This window comes from Vicugna pacos, chromosome 20 (assembly GCF_048564905.1).
Source record: "Vicugna pacos chromosome 20, VicPac4, whole genome shotgun sequence".
In the NCBI taxonomy this organism is placed as follows: Eukaryota; Metazoa; Chordata; class Mammalia; order Artiodactyla; family Camelidae; genus Vicugna; species Vicugna pacos.
The window spans coordinates 27979844-28003416 of NC_133006.1; the positions used below are offsets into that span (position 1 = coordinate 27979844).

General features: G+C 41.9%; 1 protein-coding gene across 1 annotated transcript; it reads right to left on the reverse strand.

The window, feature by feature from the left end:
• Positions 1-223: 223 nt before the first annotated feature.
• NRSN1 (neurensin 1) lies at positions 224-18999 on the reverse strand. Its single transcript, XM_015234627.3, has 4 exons — positions 18805-18999; positions 16978-17047; positions 11118-11315; positions 224-1892 (listed from the first exon to the last, which is right to left on the reverse strand). The coding sequence occupies exons 3-4, from the start codon at positions 11304-11306 to the stop codon at positions 1494-1496; spliced, it is 588 nt and encodes a 195-aa protein (XP_015090113.1). The 5' UTR covers positions 11307-11315; positions 16978-17047; positions 18805-18999; the 3' UTR covers positions 224-1493.
• Between the last annotated feature and the right edge of the window lie 4574 nt (positions 19000-23573).

Sequence of the window (23573 nt, forward strand, 5' to 3'; positions counted from 1 at the left end):
AGAACAATCTCTTCCAAACCTGGCCAACGATCCTTGTTAAGGATGCCGACTTGCCCCGCGTTTTATGCTGGACGGTGCAAAACAAACCCGGTGTGCAGACAGCACTAACTGCTTCATTTACACTTCCGTTTTTCACCAGGGGACCAGCAGAGCTCGCTCAGGCTCAGCATGGAGAATTACATGTCTGAGAGGAAACAGCCGCACTGAAAGGATGACAGTGCAATTCAGGTCCTGCTCGTTCACATATTTTATTTATCCAGTGAAGGAAGGGGGAAAAAAAGATAGGACTTGAAGGTGGCACAAATTTTGAGAGGATACCAAGGTCACGTGTACCATTTTCCTCAGTCTGCTTCAAATCCACAGATTACATAAAAGTGCCAAGGGATGAGATGAACATTTTACTGGAGAATAATATGTCTTCTTTGAGAGAGAAACCCTTTTTAAGGTTAATATCTACCCTGGGGTTTCTTATTTGAGGATGGCTTACTTTTGTCTTTATAAAAATATGACAGCTTGTCTAAACTGCTGGGGTTGGATACTGAGAAGTAGGTGGCACGGAGGCTGCTGACTTGGTGACATGCCGGGACCCAGGTCTGGAAGATTCCCACCGTGATGAGAGCCACAGGAACACTGTACATGCCCTTGGCTGTGGAGACATGGTGACACTCGGCAAAAAAAGAATCTCAGAATCACAGACCAGGACCCCGTTCTACAGATGGCGGAACTGAGGCCTGAGAGGTGAAGTGCTTTCCCCAAGGTCACACAGCTAGTTAGTAGCAGAAACTCAAATTTCTTGACTTCTCATCCAGGGCTTTTGGACACTGCATAAATAGATTCTCCTAATATTGATTTCTTTCCCAAGACTCTAAAGTTGGCAATTTTCACTTTTTAAGTGAAAAAAAAAAAAGAAAAACTGGAGAAAATAAAACCAAAAAAGATTTGTGGAGAACTCTTGATACATTTGTGTCTGATCTCAAGAACCTCAAGTCATAGTTAAAAGACCAACGCCTGGGTCAAAATTAGAGAACTTGATTTTGCTGTGAACACACATGACACTATCTTACATGTAGTGAATGAGATAAGGACTCGAAGGCAGCACCACACAGGAAAGATTAGAAAAACCAATATTAGAAAGTAAAATGGACCACGTTAGCCGGTGGTCGGCTGGTCTAAACTGTTTGGTGCTTTCTAAGAACACGGAAAAATGATACAAAGTCACAACAGATGGGAGGGGAGTTCCAGAGAGCTCCTGGTGTGCACAAAGAAGCACCCCTTTAAGCAGGTGGGTGCATGTGCACAGGCTGACATGTGGCATCCATAGTCCCCGGGGCCACTGAAGGAAATGAGTATGAACTCACATACTGCTGCCCACAGCCCAGCACAACCCTGGGGCACGTCCATGCCAAATCCTTGTCATCTCCAAAACTGGCCTGCTCCCTTGTAATATTATTGGGAGTACATGAGAGATGGGGAGGATTGGGGTGGAAAACATTTCAGGTTGCCGATACAGGCTGGATGTTTTGAACGTGGGACAAAGTGACTGGGATCTTGGTTTCCCCTGGGCCCGGAACTCTTGTGATGGGCTGGGGGTGGACCTTGAGGTCTGCAATTCGCTCTTTAAACTTCTGCTGAAGGAATTTCTCTTCTTTGGAGTAGCTCTTGGCAAACACTGACATCAGTAGGCACCCTGCCATGGATGTGCCCCCAATGCAGAAGAGGACAGCTCCCGCTAGCTTGCACATGTCAAGGGCGCCGTTAAATTGGACAGCATGCGTGTCGACCACCACGAAATTGGCTTCACCAAAGGCTTCGATTTTGGGGGGCACCAGAAAGCCCACGGCCAGAACAGCCAATCCGAGAACCACGAAGACTGTGCCGGAGATGAGTCCGACCTAGAGAAAGACACAATGAAACAAGACAGGGTAAGCCTGCTGCTCCACGCCTCCAGGGCAGGAAAGGTCTCATTTTTTGAGAGAAGAGACTCTTCCCAGTCACCTCTGATTTGTATGAGAAGCCGACATAATTTTCTAGTTACAAAAGAAGTTGAAAAGAGGACCTTCCTGATTTTAGTGTCAACCAGGAACTGTAGCACTTGCTTTGACTTTTCCTTTGAGTTTTCTGTTTGTCTAATGCCCGTGATGAAGTGAGATAATACAAGACCACTTTATAACTTTGTCTAAGTGCAGACAAAACAAGGTCATTGTGCAAGCCACAAAATACCAAGCACCTCCCCTGCCCAATAGAAATGACTTCTTTACTGCTTGCAGCTTCAGTCTCACTCCAGCTTGCCCTCCGTATCATATAAGATTCATTGAGATCTCCAGTCACAGAATTGTCCCTGATCATCCAGAGTCAACTCTGGCTCCTGTAGGCCCCCTCCTCCCTACTGCCACCACACATCACCCAACCAAAGCCCATGTCTTGTAATAATACATCCTTTCTCACACTCTCTTATCGAAATGCCCAGGAGCCCCTATGGAGTCATTCTCTTACCGTGATGAATAATACACTCAACTTGTTCAACACAGACGTAGGTTCCTGATGATTCTGGCTGGAGGACATCGACAGTCTGTGTAACTACTCATCCCTTCCCCAAGTAAGTGGAGAAGGAAACATAATTACCAGTTTATAGGCGAAGAATGTAGCTTTGTGGAGGGAAGATCACCGGCCCAAGGACGGACAGCTAGCAAGGAGCAGAGGATGGGCTAGAAGCCACAGATCTAATCCCAAGGCCAGTGTTTTTTCTTCTCTAACAACATTTAGCTATTTGGGCTTTACTTGTGCAGATGTTGAGAAATGTTAAGAGCAGCAGCAGGAGATGAAACTGCATTAGCTCAAGTTCTCATAAAACGTAACACACTGAAGATGGAAAGTCATATACCATTTGGTGGTTTAAACTCAGAGGTTTGGAATGAACAGACTCAGGCTTGGATTCCAGCACTGCCAACTAGAACTTGACTCATAGAAGGAAAGTTACCTAAGCATTCTATTAATTTCTCCATCTATAAAATGATAAATGGCAAGAGTACCCACCTCATAAAGTTGTGGGGGTGGGACTAAATGAAACCATGCATGAAAGCACTCAGCCCTGTGCCTGGCTAAGTAATACAGTATAATAAGTAGTAGTAGTTGTTGTTGTTGTTATTATTATTATTATTTGGAAATGCGCCTCTTGTAGAATTATGCTACTCTGGCAAGAGCACTGCAATAATCACTCAGCTCTTGGAATAAAGAACAGCTAATGTGGCTTATTTTTTAAACACATTTTTCATTTCCTCCTGTTCCTAATTGCTTTCAGTTAGAGTAACAAGGTCAGCAAAATAATCAAACGCGTAACACCATTTAATCTTGAACACCTAAAGTATATTTATCTAACTTATTTACTTATTACATTTCAGGGTAATACACTTTATTAGATACTTCTTTATTAGGAGGTTTGGATAATAGAAGGAAAATATTTGCAAATCCATCACTCAATCAAAGGGGAGAAAGTGAGCTAGTGTTACTGAGGATCTTTTATGACTGAGGCAAATGCTAAATCCTCACCAGCATCTTATGGGAGGTAGATATTTTTACCCCATTTCACCTATAAGAAACTGAGGTTTATAGGGCTGAAGAAGCACAGTTCAAGGTCCCCTAGTTAAGAAGGCGGTGTGACTGGGCTCTGACTCAGGACTGCATGACTGCTAAGCCCCACCCCCTACTTTTATTCTCCCTCGATACTTCACCAATTACTATTTTGTAAATACTAAATGTACAGATAGAAGCCCCTTCCATTATTTTTTAAAAATTCCAATAGTTTTAGTCACCATGTATGAACAAATTTCCATTATGTGATATTGTAAAGAAACTGAAAAACAAACAAAAGAATCAATATAACATCTTCTGAAAAAAAAAGTACTGCAGAAAAAATTGGGTTGTGAAATATCACACTTTCTACATTTTTCTAAGAATGGTGGCAAATAAATTCACCATCAAAGACTAACCATTATTTATAATGTTTAAAAAATGACTCATGTTGGAAAATTCTGAATGTACAAGCTAAATTAACTTAAATATCCATGGTGACATGCTTCATATGTCACTAAATTACCTCTCTCCTCAAGAACTGGCACTAATTCTCAAAAACCGAGGGCAGCAAAAATATATCCATCTTAGTTTTCTAAGGTTTCTTAAGAGCAACGGGGGCCAGGGCGCTCCATCTTCTATTTCTGTCTTGTCTCTCCACAGCTCTCAGTCTAGCCTTGCACCCAATAAATACCCCAGACTGACTAACTTAAACCACCAGACTGCTGAATATGGAGCCAGGTGATTGATTCTCAGAGCAGTCTGCTCCTCCACAAAGCAGTGCTTTATAGATTACAATCCACTCTTGGAATATCACTCAGAAGCTAGAAGGCAAACCATGCCTTGTAAATGGCAGAACTCCTGTTCATTTCAAGAACTGGAGAGTGGCTGGCCTCCCTGAGCCTTCTCCCTTATCCTTGTTATATCAGAGTATCAGAGAGGGAGGCCTGCCATCCGTTGGGGGGAGCATGATATAAGGAAGAGCTACTTCCCAGGACTCTGAAGGTGCCATCAATCCAAGCTGAATGAGGATCTCCAAGAGGGGTGCCCAGAGAGGGGCTCTAACCCTGTTCAAACATGTCAGGGAGAGCTTGGGATGGTAGGCATGAGGAAGCAATGCTGGGAATACTTCCCTGAGAGTGTAATAGTGGTGAGGAGGGATGTTGGGATACATCAGCTTAATCCTGGTACCATCTTGGAGAACTGACTGGAATAACAATTTTGGGAGTGATGCCATATGGTATCATAAAAATTGTCTCTGGACACAGCTCCAAGTTGAAGTGGTCCTAGGTCTAAGAGAAAAGGGGTCTCTTAAATAGAGAGAGTTTAAGAAATGCAACCCCGAGGTTTTTAAGAGTCTAAGGGAGCAAACCAGCTCTGCTGGGGCCATGCAAAACAGTTGTGATGCTGGGGCACCAGGGGCCTCCCCCAGGCATACCAGAGCAGCCTGGTGCCATGGGATGGTTGGGTCAACACCAACAGTGAGAGAGAAGGACCTCTCCAGGTTATGACAAACAAACCTGAAAGGCAGCAGCAATAGCAGTTTTTGAGCTGTGACATCTGATGACTCTCTTGACTATGGGGAGGACTGGTAGAAACCCAGTCCCTGCTGTTGGAAAGGAGGATTGGACATGGAGGAGAAACTGGATTCCAGAAGTTCTGCTGCCAGGGGCTATAAGCCAGAAGCTGCTGTTATTTTGACCAACATCCCCTTTGTTGCATCTCTGTGAGCTGATGAGATCGATCTGAAAACGCAGCTTCCTCCAATAAGCAGAGCTGGCAGCAGCTGCAACACAGCTGCTCTGGCAGGGAGGAGGCAGTAATGACTGCTGGAAGCAAGAACAAGCATGGCAGGGAAGAACAGCGTGTGGGAGGAAGGTGCTGGATGGAACCAACTGTGAAAGAAGCTGTCTGGGCTACACGTGAAATTCAGAAGAAGTGCAGCAAGAGTGAAAACTGGCTTTTCTTCTTCATCAGCCTTGAGGGCTGCTGCTGACCTCTCCTTAGCAGGACCTGAGCTCTTAGTGGTGTCACATGCTGGGGTGATGACAGATTCAAACTCGTCTGTCCTGACCCTCTTGCCCGACCTGCTTGTGGGGACACTGAGCTTTACACAGCCATGGCTGATACTGGGCTGGGATCTGGGTCCTCCCACATGCCTCACCTTGTACAGTCTACACAGCACCCCTTCACCTGGGTAGCGGGGTCCCGCACAAGCTCCTCTGCCTACAGAGACTCTGTCCCTCCAGCCTGTGAGTGCACTCCAACGCTCTCGTCTTCAAAAGCTATCCGAGAGCCCTCTGACCCTCTCTAGCTACTGCTTACACTCATCTCCACCCTTAGTAGCCAAGTGTAGTCCTCCTGAAACTCTTTTTTCTGAGGTCAGTGATGACCTCCTATGTGTCAAATCCAATTTTTCTTTTCCTACCTCATTTGAAGATTCTGCAGTCACTGATTTTAAGCACTTATGCTTTCTTCAGCCCTCACTTACTGTTATCCCTGACGCAACTCTTTCCTGCATCTACATCCACGTCTATGTCATTAACAACTCAACTCTTAACCTGCTTTGCCAGACACTCTTAAGCGATTGGAGTTCCCCAGGGTTCCAGCCTTGACTCACATCTCTTGCTCAGTATGCTCTTTGTAGGGTTCAATGTGTGGTCACAGTTTCAACTCCCACCTATCCAATGACTCCCAAATATCCAGCTGCAGCCTAGACTTCTCTCCTGGGCTCTTGTTCCCTATTTCTGACAGCCAATGGGAGGATCGACACAAAAAATATCCCAAAGGATCCTCAAACCCCAAATATTCAAAATAGCATTCCTTCCTCCCTTCCCAATTTCTCTGTGTTCCTGCCATCCACTCACTCTCGGAGTCCTTCCTCACTTTCATAGTTGATGGATAATTAAATCTTATTGATTCTACCTCACAAAATTCTCTCAAATCTTGTCTTTCCTCTCCCTCATCACAGCTCCTCTAATGGTCCAGAGCATTATTAAATCTTGCCCAGAGCACTGCCATAGTATTCTGATGGTCTCCATGGCTAATCTCATCCTTCTCTGTCCGTCCTTCAAGTGCCATCTGAGAAAATATTTTTTAAAAATAGTAACATCCTATGGTTTCTTAAGGGGTGTCCTTAGCTCCTCTCACTTCTAGAATAAAACCAACCCCTTAATATCTAACAAAACTGAAGAGAAACCCAAGATGTACGTTTAGCTTAGGGGGAAACTGGACAGATTGGGACAGATAGGAGGAGGGTCTTGAGAGAAAAGAAGGGGACCAGAGTCACTTTTGCCTTTAGTAAGGCTGTGGAGGGAGCAGTTTTGCCCTGTACCAGCACATCGCTGCTGAACACCCTTTGGGAGATTTCTAAACTGGGCTGAGGACAAGGTAAAAGGAGGTTAACCCTGGGGTGAGGAAAGAATGGCTGGGGTCAGAAGACTGCTCCCATTGGTTCATTTCTGCCATATTTCGGCTGTTTGCTGCACCATCAAGTGGCAACAATCTTAGTCAAGGTCAAGTGCAAGGACAAGAGAGAAAAATTCCACTGCCGCCTGTTGGATTCTTGGGCAGAGGCAGTGAGTGGGTGGCAGAGGGTAGGTAAAACCACGTCGTATGGATTTCTGCAGATGGTGGCAGCTGCAGGCACTGGGTAAATGAGCAGTGGCAGAAGCAACCGTGTACTACTCGAGAACCTGTGAAGCCTAGAGAATGTGTATAATAGCGTGTGCGTGCTGGTGGGGGGAGGGTTGTTTACTCCTGACTCTGAGACGACCTTCCCAAGAAAGCCTAGATTTATTAATATTTTGCCCTCTTGCTGTACTCAATCAAGCTGGAAGGGTCTGAAGAAATTTCTATTCCATAGCCTTTCAAAGTCTTCTGAGAGCCGGCTCGTGTATACATTTCCAAGTTCACCTCTTGACCTCTCTCCTCCAGCTCTAAACTGCTTGCAGTCTCCTGAGCCTGCCATCTTCTCTCACGACTCAGCTTTCGCGATGCTGTTCTTTCTGTTGGGATGCCCTGTTCCTGCTTGTTCACAGGCGAGCTCTTCTGTGGAGTCACTTCCTCTCCAGGCTAATCAGGTCCTCCCTGCCCCCAAACCCCGTGCTCCCAGTAAGTCCTGTGACGACTCTCAGAGGAGTGTTTATCACATTGTATTGTAATAATCCATGTACACATCTACCTTCCCTGTTTGACTGTGAACTCCTTCAGGTCAAGGCTCTGTCTTATGCACAGATGAAGCACAGTATCGTATTCACAACTGAATCCCAGAGCGCATCACAGAACCTTGGGCACAGTAGACATACAAAAACATCTGTAGACGGAAAGAACTGCATTGTGTGACTGATGCTCTGTGGATCCATGTGCTGGAGCAAAGATTCTAACTCAGGCCCACTGGATTCCAATCTCTGTTCTCATTAAGCCCCTCCATGCTGCCCACTGCCACAGAGCAGGCTTAACAGCAGAGTCCTGCTGAGGCTCTGGGCGTAGCCCCCAGTAAGAGACCCATGTGACCTTGGCAACAGGATGGCGGGAAAGGGGGAGCGCACATCTTGAACTACTTACAAGATGCCATTTGAAATGAAGGAAAAACACAAACAACAACAAAAAGAATCATAACAGAAAGGTGCATAATCAGTGACTCTCTCTGTATTGCTACAAAGCACTTCATACACTCATTGGCATGAATTCACCTGCATTCCCTAGAAGGAAACCCAAGAGTGGCTGACTTATTCCCTTGGTAGAGGTGAGGTCTCTGAGACAGTGAATTCTCAGGTTTTTCAGGTTGACGGTAGGCTTCTGAATGCCCAGTCAAGTGTTTTATGACTAGGCTATGAGTCTAGGATTTGGATCTTGCTGGAATATAATCTCTAGGAGGCCATGGACTTTTGCTTGTTTTTATTCTCTAAAGTAGGTCCAGCATATCGGGGAACAAATACTTTTGGATCTGGTTTGTGTAAAAAAGAAAGGAGGAAATAGTGAAGTTTGAATTCTGGGGTTGGTAATTTACTGAGAATTCTTTATTTTAAATCCATACCCGTATGTTATTTGATGGATTTACAGCTCACAAATCATGTAACCACTAGTGCTTTGGAACAACATGAGCATTTACAATATTCTGTATGTCAGCGGCATTTTAGGTTCTTGGCTCAACAGATCTGTCAGGCAAATATTTGTTTTTTTGACACATAGAGAAGCAACCACCCACTTATCTGGGTAAATACAAGATGTGCCAAGCTTGGCTACGCATTTCATTGGTCCAGGCCAGTACGGATTCATCAGAAGGGACACTTGTACAGAGTAAGAATGCTGGCTTGACCAATTCTCATACAGAGTACCTGACACTAGTAAGATTCTGAATCAACACAGGTCTTGGGTAGTCCATGGTAACAACTATATTATCCAATATTTTATTTATTATTTACATTTCCAGTTTTATTTCTGTTTCAGAACTCAGTGTTCCATATGACATCTGGTAATCTCTAATACATTTTATGCTTATTGAGTGCCTACCAGACATTGTTCTAAATTCTTTGTAAATATCATCTTATTTAATCCTCACAACTTTATGTGGTAGGTACTGTAAGTATCACTCGAGGGGCCCATTAAATTCTCCAAAGTTACAGAGCTATTAAATGGAAGAGCTGAGATTTGAACCCATGTAATCTGAGGAAAGAGTTTGTGCTCATACTCATTATGCTACATTGCCTCTTGTTAAACTCTTTTGGCAATAAATTGCAAAAGTTTACATCAATATCAACGTCAAAGTTTCTGGAATCTTTTGGGAGAAAGTTGGCAATGATTGGAAACCTCCAAAACAGAGTATTAGACCTGGAGGGAACCAGAGGCATCATCTGGAGCTGTATCTTCTCAGTGTCCTTATCTGCATTCTTGCCCTTTCCTTGACTTTTAAACGCTGGAATATCCCAATGTCCTCTTCTCTTTTATGTCTATACTCTCTTCCTAGGTGACCTTATCTAGTCTGGTCCCTTATATATACTCTATACGTAAATGACTCCCAGTTCATGAGCTCAATATTGGTATATTTAAATTGCTCCAAGAGATCACCACTTGCATGTTTCATAGACATCTCCAATCTCAAACGCTTCAGTCCCTACCCTTCCTACTGCTCTCCTGATGTTCTCCATCCCGGTAAATTATAACATCATCCACTAAATAGCTCAGGCTTCCAGTCCTGGAGTCATTGTGCTTGACTCCTATTTCTGCCCTATCGAATTCACTAGCATGCCCTGAGAGCTTGGCCTTCAACCTTGATGCTAAACCTGACTGCTTCTCACCATCTCCATTAATACTACCCTAATCTAAGTCATCTCTTGTCTGGGCACTTTAACGGCCTCGTAAATAATCTAGCCGCTTGTACCCTTGTCTTTCTAGAATGATCTGGTTAAAATATTAGTCGGATCACGTCACTCCTGTTTAAAACATTCAGGTGGCTTCCCACGTCTCTCAGGGTAAAAACCCAAGCTCTCACTATTATCTCCGAGGCTCCACACAAATCATCTGTTCCTGTTACTTTTGTGAATCCATCACCTGTTCTTTTCCCTCCTCCCATTCCACTCCAACCAGACTGGACTGCTTGCTATTCTGCAAACACACCAAACTAGTTCCCACTGCAGAGCTTTTGGACTTGCTGTTTTCCCAGCCTAGAATGGCCTCCAGCCAGATAATTTTATGGTCTCCTCCCTCAGCTATCCTGGTATTTGCTCAAAGGTCATCTCCTCTGAAAGGCTTTCTACGAGCAGCATATCTAAATACGAGTTTTCCATCCCTCCCTCTACTCTTACTCTGATTTGCTTCTCTTCACAGCACTTGTCATTACTATCCTATTGTGTGGTTTCTTTGTGTACAGTCAGTTTCACATGATGGACTGTAAGTTCCGTGAGGGCAAGGACTTTGTCTTCTCTTGTTTCCTACTTTAACCTCCAGCACTTTGCAACTTCTTGGCACAGAATAGCTGCTCACTAATTATATACTGAATCACTGAACACATTGTCCAGTGATGCTCCCTCATTTGAGGAAGTTGAAGCTCAGAGAGCCTCATGACCACATATCCGGCAGAGGCAGAGCTGGTAGGCTGACCACTATACTGTCTCAGCATTAACTCTCTCTAGATACCCAACTATTTCTTTTATTAATTATTGTAATTGGTCAAGTGATTCTTACCAAACCTGTAAGGGAGGTTGAAAGCATGTTTTGCCTTCAAATGGCTTCATTGTTGGTAAACTTAGTGGCACATGAGTAACAGCAGCAAAAATAATAATTGATGATATATATGCCATCATATAAATGATGAAAGTATACCTATTTATGTTTAATCTGCAAATCAACAATTGTGCTGTGTTTAGAGGTTTCCTTCAGCCCAAGGTTTATAGTCTCCTTTCTTAGGAGAAGAAAACTTCTAAGTTTAAAGTTTAAAACTAAGAGTGATGCACACGCAGAGTCCTGAGTTCTCTACACTTAAATACCATATCCAATGACCTCTCCATTTCCCGAGTGAAACACATGCTCTTTACTTACTCTTTGCTTACCTTCCAGAATACTGAGCTCCACCTGTTCGGTGATCTCTGGATCTGGAAATCATCCTCATACTCCCAGATCGAGGTGGTACAGTCCTCATAAAACTGGTGCAGGTAGGACCGGACTCCGTAGCGCTGGTACCCACCCTCGGTAGCAGCCTGTGCCTGCTTGGACCCACAGTCTTTGCTGCAAGAACTCATCCTTCCTAGCTGGAATGACAACACCCACAGGCATCAGCCCAAAGAGATCTGGCCTCAGGAACAAAAGGCACGTTAAGGGTGAGAACCAGACTGAATAATCTCAGCCTATTTGAACAATGCTCTTATCTTGAGAAGAGACACTTTTAAAGACCTGCTTTTCTTAAAAGTTGCTCTTCTCTACTTAATGCAAAGTTACCCCAAACACTCAATGACTAGAACAGGTGCTCAGTCAATGAAATGAGACATAACAGCACAGCTCTCTTAAATGATGCAATTTAAGCAGAAAGCACATGAGAAATGGTAACAAAGAAGCTGAGCTTTTCAGTGTCTTGACAAGAAATCTTCAATCTCTTAGAACCCAGTAGTCTTTACACTTCCATGTTAAAGAATTAGGCAGGCACTCTCACTTGCTACAGATGGAATTTGTCTTGGACTGTCCTCTCTGATGCTTAACCATGTTCCCTTGTGGAAACTACACGGTGTTACTTAGCAGTTTGAAATTTTGCCTTCGGATCTCATGTATCTTGCTCTAATAGTGGTCAAGTTGTACAGAAACTTTATTAAAAAGCTGCAGAAAAACTTACATTTCATGCTTTATTAATCACAAATGGCTTGGTCAATAACTCACTGACTCTCACTCCAGGTATTTCAGGCATTCTTTGAGGATACATCTGTCCATGTGGGATGTCAGAGCATAAGGTAGAAGGCAGACCTAGCCTTTTATTATTTTCAATTAAGTGTCTACTATAAGCAAGAATTTAGAGAATTGTTTAATGAAACTAGGCTCTGGGTGGGCTGTTTGGGACTCTGCCTTTTTAAGATGGAAATTTCAACTTGATTTGACCTAATTTGACCTGAGAGAGAGGAATCTGGTTATTAAATCATGGTGAAAAAAAAAAAAGGAATTACTGAGGGACAGAAATTTTGGTGAGTAAGAGAATTCTCAGTTATTCTCTGTTTGGTTTTCTATCTCCATGTAAGCAGATAAATAGGTAGCTGGAGATATAAAATACTTTTTTAGATTTTTCAGTTATCCTCAAGGTGGTTTTCCCTGTGTGGACATAGCTTTAAACTCTAGAGTTCTCTTTGTCTATGTGACAAAGCAAGGGACAATATAGAAGGGTATTTTCCCATTGAACCAGGTTGTCTCAGGGCCTGTGCTTTCCAGTAACTTATCAAGAAATCAAGTAGTAATGCTTATCTACAAGGAAAAAATAATCTAAAATTCTGGCAAGTGTTCCTGTATGGCCACTTAGTTTGGTTGGATAGAATCATGGGGCTGAAATCAAAGCTGAAACCAGAGATTCACTGTCCCATGGCCACCAAATGAACACTTAAGAATATCTTGTAAATGTGTGCCCTTAGCTTCAGGTGGGTTTTGGTTAGAAAATGTACTTGGGGGGTTGGGGAGGGTATAGATTAGTGGCAGAGTGCATGCTTAGCATGCATGAGGTCCTGGGTTCAATCCCTAGTACCTCCATTAAAAAAAAAACAACCCAAACCTAATTACATCCCCCCCCAAGATGCATTTCTTAAAACAAACAAACAAACAAACAAACAAACAAACAAAAAACAGGAAGGAAGGAAGAAAGAATGAGAAAATGTAGTCAAATTCAGGAAAATACAGACCTGATCTTAGAAAAATGATGCAAATGGGTGTTACTGACAGTGACCAATACTTTTCAAGTGTCGCTCAGTATTACATTTAGTGCCTACATCCCAGTGCCGCCTTCCTGTTTTGGGTCCAGCTACCATCTAAAGATATCACCCAGGAGGAGAAAGCAGGGAAGGAATTTTTCTGTGTTTTTGCTTTCTAACACTTCAGAAGGATATTATTCATAAAAATATCAAGATTTCAGAATGTACTTTGCCTGATTAGAGCAGAAAAGGCTGATGGACTAAATTTTTTTCATATTTTCAGTGATCTTGTCAGTACCTTTTAATACTTACAGAATGAAAATGATTAACAGGGGCCTATTACTAGTGATACGTAAGTAGAATAATTCTAAAGGCACTTTCCAATAAAGTTGCAATCAAGGGGAGATGGGATTAGTATTACTAATTCTGCTTTGTCATTGACGAAACTGAGACATAGGAAAACTATCTGCTAAAGGTTATATCATGAGTCAGGGAGCAGATGAAAGATGACAATATAGTTAACAGGAGTATGGATTGAATCATATTTGCATAATTGGAACCTACTCATACAAATATATATTTTCAGCTTTTCTATAAAGCGACTTTATAGAAAATCAGAGACTTTAACATGAAAAAAAGACAAAAATAGATATGATAGGAGTAAAAAAAAATCCCTCATAGCAACAGTAGTTGTCTTCCTTAGTTGCTGAAGTCGTTCTTTCTCAAGATTTAGCTCTGATGCAGAGCAGAACCACGTGACATTCTGTAGTCATTCCCTGCACAGTGTGTTTCCAGAACACTAGGTCAAATGTTTCTGCTTTATAGGATGAGACTCAGTAGTCCAATTCGGTTAAACATGATATGGGTAAAACCATAAAAGAGATAGAAAACATTACAAAACAAATATTTTTAAGTCTAAATGATAGAAGGCTCTACTCTAAGTCAGAACGGATTTTTAGTGAAGTTAGGTACATTCCAGAAAAGAAATCCAAATATGTCTTATTCTTTCCTCTAGGCACACAAAGTACAAGAACATGGCCTGTGCTGTGATAACCACACAGAACAGAAAATGGGCTCTAATGCTAGTTCTTGATCTGCAACTTAGTGGTTTTGACATCTCAGGCAAGCTCAGTAACCTCTCTGGGCTATGGTTTCACTGTCCTTAAAATAAGGTAGTGGACCAGATAACCTCTCATTCCTTTCAGAAATAGTTTTTTAGGAGTCTTAGGCCATGAATTTACAGAGTCGATTATTTTTGGTGGATAAACAACTGGGTTTAGTGATTTCCTGCCTCCTCTCAGACTCTCAATGATTGTTAGATTGGTTTATTATAGTATGTATGAAGCATCAGTTGAAAAGAGCATATAAGCTAATAGTTAGGTTAGTTACTTCATATTAAGTAGACTGAATATGTATTGTTTATTTGTTTAATAAATTACTTCAGCATAGTGTATGTTGCCTAAAATAGTGGTCCCTGCATGTCTTAGAGGTTTCATACATCTGGCCAAATATACAATTTGCTGGGATTCACTTTTAGAGGAGAATGATCACTTGGTAGAACATGAGTTTTATTTTCATTTTTTGGAGAAAAAATAATTATTTTATTTATTTTTTAATTGACGTATAGTCGGTTTACAATATTGTGTTAGTTTCTGATGTACAGCAAAGTGATTCAATTGTACATATATAATTCCTTTTTATATTTTTTCAATATAGGTTATTACAAGATACTGAATATAGTTCCCTGTGCTATACAGTAGGACTTTGTTGTTTATTGAATTTTAAACTATAACATGTTAGAGTAGAAATTTTGCACCTACAAAATCTCAACAGAGAGTTACACTCCTTATAGGAAAGCTGGTAACTTTTGGTTTCAATATAGAAAATGTTACAGTTATTTGGAATTACTTGGTTGACTGACACCTCCAGTATCATAAAAAGGATACAAAACGTCATTTGATAAGGTCACTTTAAAAGCTGGGCAATGATCATACAACAAACTTGGGCTGAGAAGAAAGGGAAGGTACCTGGAAAGGCTTTTTAGCTTGCCTCAGCATTTATTGAATGAATAAGGTTTTGTAAGAATTCCGGTGTTTGCATTTCAAAAACAGTAAGGTTACATCGATGACTGTTGTTCAGTGATGGATCCTGAAGGGGAGCTCTTTTCTTGAGAAAAGCCTTAACATCCTAGGAAGTGCATGCATGAGGGGAGGTGAGTGAAAATACTTTCCAGGACTGTTTTTAAATGAGTTGAGTATTCATTTTATGAATACTCTAGTGGAGCCTGTTGCGTCCTCACCGCCAGCATGGCCGCCGTGGAGCACAAACAACACTAGTGTCTGGTTACTTGGTCATCTACAAAGGGGGAATTGTTTTTCTTCTTACTGAGGAACGTTCTAGGTGCCGATAAGTGAAGATCTATCTGTGGTTTTCCTCTATTTATTATTTGTCTATGGTATCTGTCTCAGCTGCACACGCAGCTATACATTAAATAGATACTCAATTCTTAGCAACACTGCATATCTACTGCATACCAGAGACTCAGAGAGAGAGAAAATCATCCCTTAACTCCCCTCACAAACTTCTGAGAGGCTTTCTACAGTGAGTATATGAAATATCAGCCCCTTTTCACTCTCTACCAGCCCTTGTCCAGATTTGTTTCTCTTCCTAGCACTTGTTACTACCTGATCCTTTGTTACATGGTTTATTGATGGTCCTATAGACTGGGTACATGATAAACTGTAAACTTCATGAGGGTAGGGACATTTTCTGTCCTGTTTACCACTTTAATCTCAAGCATTTTGACATTTCTTAGCACAGAGTTCTAGAAGTCGGTGGGGAGGTGGCCTGAGTGGTCCTTGACTTTCATTCCTCCCTTCCTTCAGTGCTTTCAAAGCCTAAGTTATGAGCCAGATTATGTGAAGATGATGGTTACAAAGATGAGTGGGGCACACCTTTTGCTCTCAGTTGACTCTTGGGTTAGAAGAAGAAACACTTCTGAAGCAGAAAGTGCAAGAAAATGGGCACCAAAATGATGTATTTGCAGCAGGAAGAAGTACAAATGCTGAGAATCCCTTGAACAATTACTTTGTTCAGCAAAGAAAGCCATGCATGTGTGACCATCATCTCTATGTGTCCCATTACACTAGAGTATCAATTTGTTGGGAATTTGAATTTCAGCCTAATAGAAGCATTTTTATATTTTCTCTGAAAAATGTTCATAGCCAGGAAAACAGAAATAAGGCTTAATGCCTCATGAAACTCTAAGAACAGCACAGATTTTATATTATGTGTCTTCATGGTCTCCTTGAAAGAAGAGAGGCAGAAAATTGAGGCACAGAAAGGATGAGTGTTTTCCCATGGCTCTACGTGTGAGTCAGTGGTGAGGCCAGGCACAGGCCCTGTTCTATTCATTCTCTTTCAAAGATTATTCAATTTTTTCATATTGCTTTTCTCTCCCATAAAATCATTCTGAGATAATGAGAGTGAAGTTCCCATTAGAGCCACTTTTCCACAGGGCCAGTGCTGCAAAATCCAGGCACATAGCTGATTTAGACCATTTATCCAACACCACACCAAAAGGTCAATTCACTTAAAAGAATCAGTTAGACTCAGAGTGGCTGCAGGAAGGCATGAAAGCTGGCTAACAGCTTTTTCACTTTTAAATCAGGCATTTTGGAATTATACAAGCATGACCTTAAACTCGAAAATGTGTTTCTATCAATGGACCATCTCCGAGATATTATATTGTCCTGGCACAGCAGTAGATTGTGGCTCTCTATTGTAAACTTTTTTTGTTCCCTCTAAGTCAGTGGGTATGCCACTACTTTTATAATTTTTAAAAGGCAGGTAATAATAAGCCATTATCTTACCACTTTACTTCTTTAAGAAGTATTTTTAAACAAGGTACTATAAAGTCTAAAACCCAAATGAGAAGAGAAAATGAATCCATATTCTCTTCCAATCTTTTCTTTATCTATGTGCGGACCACAACGTACTTATGAATCTACATGTGACAAGGTGTGAGTCTTACCTTTGAAGTCCTCCTCTTCCTCTTCTTGTTTACTCTTTGACCTTTCCTTTTAATGGCACATTCTTCAAACCTATTTAAGAAAAAAATCTCTGTAGAATATGATCTGGCTAAAAGCCCAAAGTTCATAAGCCATTCTTATAACTTACAAGAAATCATTTAACATTGACAAAAACATTTACAAAGGATTTCTTATTCAGGAGCAGAGATGGCCTTTTGTTTTTACAAAAGTGTAACATATTTTATAATGTTTTAATGGGCTCTCATGAGAGTTCATAGAGTAAATGAGGCAACAAATGAAAAATACTTTGTAAACTATAACACATTATACAAAAATATTTTTACTTTGATATAATTATATTCCATATAGTCAATAACACCAACTAGACTGATACATTTGTATTTTTACAAATTATGAATTAAAAGATTACTTGCATTCTAGATACCCCAGACTTGATTTCCTTGGTGCTTGTTCCATTATAAATTAATCTTATAGCCATTGTATTTTCTGATCCATTTACATGCATTTTAGACTTATTAAGGCTCTTTGGATAATTTACTCATCAGGCTGATTTTTACTCCTATATTCATTTTCTTCCTATCACGATCATTTTACTTTCCATCTGCCTAAGAAAAGCAGGTGCTCATGAAAGATTTAATTAAAAAGCCATTGCCAACTATTGGTTTCCTACATTACTTTAGTCATGTGAAATAAAATAATAATTGGGGCCATATTTTTCAAGAGGCCATTAAGAATTCTTTCTGATGAACAGTTTCCCATCCATTTGCAGGAGACCCTCAAAGATTTGAGGTGTGTAAGCCTAGTTGAGGCCTGAAAAACTGCTTTCAGTATTTTCCAGGTTCAGTCTGTATGAACCATCGCTAAAACAACCTTCTTCAAGATTCATTTATTTGCCCTGAAATTTTATTTTGTGGGTGGTATGTGAGCAGATTTGGGAAAAGCAGCAGATTATATTAGGATACCAGACCTGGGTAAGCAAAAGAAAACAAGTCTGTCTGTCTCTCATTTGTGCCTGTCTCTCCCAATTAAATGCCCCTTCCTTTTATCTGTCATCTTTCTCATTTTCTTTGAAGGAACTGACTCCACATATGCCCTTCACCAAAGGCAGGCCTGGTCTGGAGCCCAAAAAGCTCTCCAAGGTTCTGAAAACATTTCTGTTGCAGAGCCAAGAATCAATTAAGTAAACATCAGCTGTTTAACTCCAGCTCTGTTTTCTTTGAGGTCATGAGCTTTGGTCTGACCCCCACCCAACGCCCCTTTATAACAACACAAAGAAGGAGGTGCTGAGATCATATCAAAACACTCCAACATCTTTAGATATGGCAGAAGTCTGGGGAGGTAAAGGAGGGGTTAAATTCAGCATAGAAAATGGATCAAACCAGCTTTGCAAACTCCAAATACATATATTTAACTCTTACCTAATACACAACTTTTCCTATCTCACAGAAGAGAAACTCCTGAGTTTTCCCTGTCTACCTGTCAAATTCTTACATAACACAAATCACAAACCGCCAAAGCATGGAGTTGGCTACTCCTAATTTGTATGTGTTCATGGATTTTAATATGCATAGCTTTTGTAGAGATTTGCGTATATATAATAAATGTGAATGAGTAATGTGTGTGTGTGTGTGTGTGTGTGTGTGTGTGTGTGTGAGAAACAGGTAGACAGAGAAAGAGAGAGAGAAAGACAGAGAGACAGAATATGAATATTTGTGCGTAAGGAGCGAGGAAGGAAAGAGAAAGGGAGGAGAGCGAGAAAGACAAGTCAAGCTTAGAAAACCTCATCCCTGGGCTCCGCATGGCTTTACCTGCCCTCTGCGATCCCCTGACCCGTGGAGCAAATGCAGCCAGTTAGCCGCAGATCTCTCGCTGGGGTCCCATCTCCGCCGCCGCCGCCGCCGCTGCCGCCGCTCCCGCCTCGCAGAGCTCAGCCTGCGCGTGATTGACAGCTGGGCGTCCCGCGTGCCCGCGCAGCCGAGGCCCGCGCAGCCTGCCGCCGCCGCTGCCGCCGAGGGGGCGGGGCCGGAGCCGCGCCGACGTGCGACGAGTGGGCGGGGCCCGGCTGGCGTGGCTCGAGAGGCCGGCCCGCTTCCGGCCTGCAGCGCGGGGCCACAGGCGCCCCCTCAGGCGGTGACCCGCCGTCTGGAAGGAGGGTTACTCTGCTCTAAGCAAAGTTCCACGGGGCTGGCACTGCTCCGCCTTCTGCCATGGCCACGCTTCGTCCCCTGCCCAGCCCAACTTCCGCCATGGCGGCCTCTGACACGAATTTTTTCAGATGGATGGAGAAGGCCTGTAGGCCTGCGGTGTGTTTCCTCGCCCACCCCCTCATGTGTAGAGGCTTCTCCGGACCATGTCTCATGTCCTTGGTGCCATACGACCGAGGTGAGGAACTTCTCTGGCTGGCAGAGCGCTGCTTACCTCGAAGAACCTTCCCATTTCTGTCAGCCTTGGGCCGTCTCAGTGTCTCCCCTCGTGCCTGACCCCAAGGTCATTTAGACTTGAGTGAGATGGAAGAGTGATGAAGAAAATGAATTAAATGATGATACTCAAGAAAAACACACAAACGCACGAGGGCAAGAACACTAGAAACTTACCTCAGAAAATGTGTGTAGTTGTGGGCAGGTTAGCATATGCACGCAATGAATGACCCCTGCTCCATGAGACCTTCTGCAGACCACTGGTAAGTGACGTTGAATGGAAATCATGAATAAAATAGTTCATACTTGCACAGCCACTCTACACATCGTAACACCTCGCATTTACATGGTGCTTACTGTGTCCCAGGCATTGCTCTAAGTATCTACCTCATATATATTAACTATATGCATATTAAGTCATTCAGTCCTCACATCAGCCCTCTGTGTGGGGGTTATTGTTTATTATCCCAGTTTCACAGATGAGGAGGCTGAGGCATAGAGAGAAGTGACTTGCCCCATGGTGACACGGGCTCACAATTACTCATCACAGGTCACACAACTGCTAAGTGGGGGAGGGGAACTGGAATCTACAAGATGATCTGAAGAGAATTTAGGGTATAAGTGATATTTTGCCTTAAAAATGGTAAAAGATAATTCTATTTTTATTAAACCGTGGATATATCAAGGCAAATGTTGGGCAAATGCTTTGAGGAACACCAAGGGATGGCTGTGTCTTCTGTGTTCCTATGGTTCACAACTCTTATCCCAGTTGCAACACCGCTTAAACCTGTAGGCACCACATTTCTTTTCTCCCTTCCCAGTCTTTGTGAAAGTGCATCTTCCAGTAATTTTGACGTGTTGCTTCTTAGCTTGCTTTTTCTCTTAGTCGGTGTGTGGATCTGGTGACATTTATTTATTCTTGAATTGTGACATGGCTGCTGTGCTGTCCCATCCTTGAAAGTCCAAAAGAATCTGCACACATGAAAAAAAAGCCAGGGGCTCAGAGCTGTACATCTATCAGAGGAAGGGTGTGGCTGACTTCCTTGTTGGTTTCTGTTAAGTGTGATGGTCTCTTTTGACAACGCATGAAGAATTTATTATCCATTAATTCAGAGATAAAGTCTAAACAGAGCTTGGAATTGAACCCACCGGGGTTTAATCCTGGCTCCACAACCTCCTGCTTTTGAACCTAGTCAGGTTGCTTCACCACTGAACACCCCATTTTTTTCCTCTATGAAATGGTTGTAGTAATATCTACTTCATATGGTAGTTATGCGAATTGAAGGAAATTAAATTTGTAAAGCACTTATCACAAAGCCTGGTACTTAGCAAGTACTTAATAAACTATAGCTGTGATGTTAATGACAATTTAGCTAAATGTTTTGAGAGCCTATGATGTTTTCAGCTTGGAACCTCGAGGCTTCTGCTTCTCAGGTACTCTTCATTTGCTTCCTCTTTTCCCAGATATATTTCCAATCTGTGCCATCTCTGGCATCTCTGTGGAACTTTCTGGTGAGGTGACCCAGAGGTGGACACGCCTGTCCAAGAGCCTGGGGGCAATACAGGTGTTCCAAATTCCACTTGCACATCTGCCTTTGGTCTCTCTATCTGAAGTAACTTGAATTAGTGAGATAAAGTAAGATATCAATTTTACATCCCAGTATGCCCTGAAAATGTGAATTATTGCCATTCTCTTGCCTTTCATGAACCATAGTTTTTATTTATTAGTTTTGCAAACATTAGGGAACAGAGATGACCGCTTTGAGGCAACTAAGTTTTCACTTTGAATGGACTGCCCAATTTCCCTGGGTTATATTACACAGAAACATTTACCAGTGAATGTCTTGTTAATTCATTATTCAACGCACATTTGTTGAGTGTTTGCCATTTAGAGCACAAAGGGTGAGATACAAACAGAAGCACTTTGGAAAGTCACAGAGAAGAGAGGTCAGGAGAGGTTGTAGATTCCTGAGTTGTTTTCCAGAAAGGGTGCTGTGATTAGGCTTCAGCCTGCTTTTGTGACCTTGTATTTCATGGTTCCCCTTTCATGTTCATTTCTCATCACACTGAACATATTCAGTGTTCTTCAAACACAACTTGTACTTCCTTCCTTCCTTTTATTTACTTCAGTGGTTCTCTATGCTTTTCCCCCCAAATCTGTGTCTCCAAGTACTGGCCATTTTGTCCTCACATGACTGCCATCTTTTCTCATAAAGCCTTCTTTGATATGCTTGAATGATTCATTGTTTTTTATATATTAACATATAAATATATGAATGTATCTATATATGAATATATCTATTCTTACCTGTCTTGTTCTACCACTTTTATTTTTGCCTTGTATCGACATCATTTATATGTCTATTTATTCTCCCTTGTTAGGCTTGTAAATATCATGAAAGAAGGATTTACCCACAATTCACTATATAGTCTACACAATGACTAGTATATTACTTTGTAAAAATTATGGTAAGTGAATAAATTAGTAAATGGATGATGGGATCCGGAGCCTTGACAGGTGGATAAGATTTGGATAAAAGAAGGAGAGGAGAGAATATTATGAGAGGCTTAGGTAGTTAAAAAAAGAAAAAAAGCACAAGATTCAGCTTGCAGGCTCAGTTCTCAGATTTGTTCCTGGAATTTAGGGTCCCTAAGAGGAGGATGGAGAAGGGGCTCCGTGTAATTTGTTTACTCACTGAGGAGAGGCAGAGCCTTCAGCCACTGGACACTTCGATGGTGGCCTGCATTGCTCCTGGGAAGACTGCAGCCTGGTCAGCCTCTGCCTGCCTGGCCGTGAGCCTGTCCAAGCCAAGGCCACAGTGTTCTGTACCAGGCAGTAGCCTGTGATTAGTATACTGTCTGTGTTCCTGGACAGAACAGATGTCTGCTTTTTTCTGCTCCGTGATGATGGCAGATTCCCAATGATCAAGATCTAATTTCACATTTTCTGAAATCCTGGGCTGAGAAGTTCTCTTTGGTCAGTTCTGAGGCTCATCCTCCCTCCTTGCATCTTTGCTTTGCAGATTAGTGTGGACAGAGGGGACAGTGGGCAGGCACCCACAGGAGCACTTAGCCTTGATCAGGTAGAATAGGTAATGGGAGGGGGTACTGGGCCTGGACTGTACCCAAATATATTTGCTTTTCTGTCTTCCTTTCTCCTCTACAAACAGTAAGACCTTTGCTGCTCTGTAAACCCATTTGTACAGGAGAATATTTGGCATTTGAAATAGTCTCTTTTTATAAGTTTCTCTCTGGAACAGGGAATATATTAGCTGCTACTTTAGTTATTAGTGAAAGTGTCAGTCAGATCCTTTCTTGTAACACAGTGATTTGGGGAATGGAGCAGAAATAGGGTAGAGCTAGACTGGAAATACAGGTTCAGGGCCTGAAAGCTGTTCCAAGATCTCCGAGTGGTACATCACCATAGGTTCTTTTCTGTGTTCCTCCACTCCCAGATATAATTGACATATAATATTGTGTAAGTTTAAGGCGTACAGTGTGTTGATTTATATATACTTAGGTATTGCAAAATGATTACACCATAGCATTAGCTAACATCTCCATCACTTCACATAATTACCATTTCTTTTTCTGGTGAGAACATTTAATATCTACTTTCTTAGCAACTTTCAATATACATATACAATGTAATACCATATTATTAACTATAAGTACCATTCTGGTACATTAAATCTCTAGAACTTATTCATCTTATCAGATGAAGTTTGTAACTTTCGACCATCATCTCCCCCATTTCCCTATTCCCCAGCCCCTGGCAACAACCGCTTTACTCGCTGTATGAGTTTGACTGTTTTAGATTCCATATATAAGTGAGATCATACAGTATTTGTTTTTATCTGACTTATTCCACTTAGCATAATGCCCTCGAGGTCCATCTGTGCTGTCACAATGGCTGGATTTCCTTTTTTAATGGCTGAGTAATATTCCAATGTGTATATATACATTTTATCTATATCCATTCATCCATTGATGGACACTTAGGTTGTTTCCATATCTTGAGTACTTTGAATAATGCTTCAGTGAACATGGGGATGGAAATAGTTCTTCAAGATCCTGTTTTCATTTTCTTTGGATATAACCCAGGAGTGGAATCGCTGGATCATGTGATAGTGGTTTTTTTTTTTTTTTTTTGAGGATGC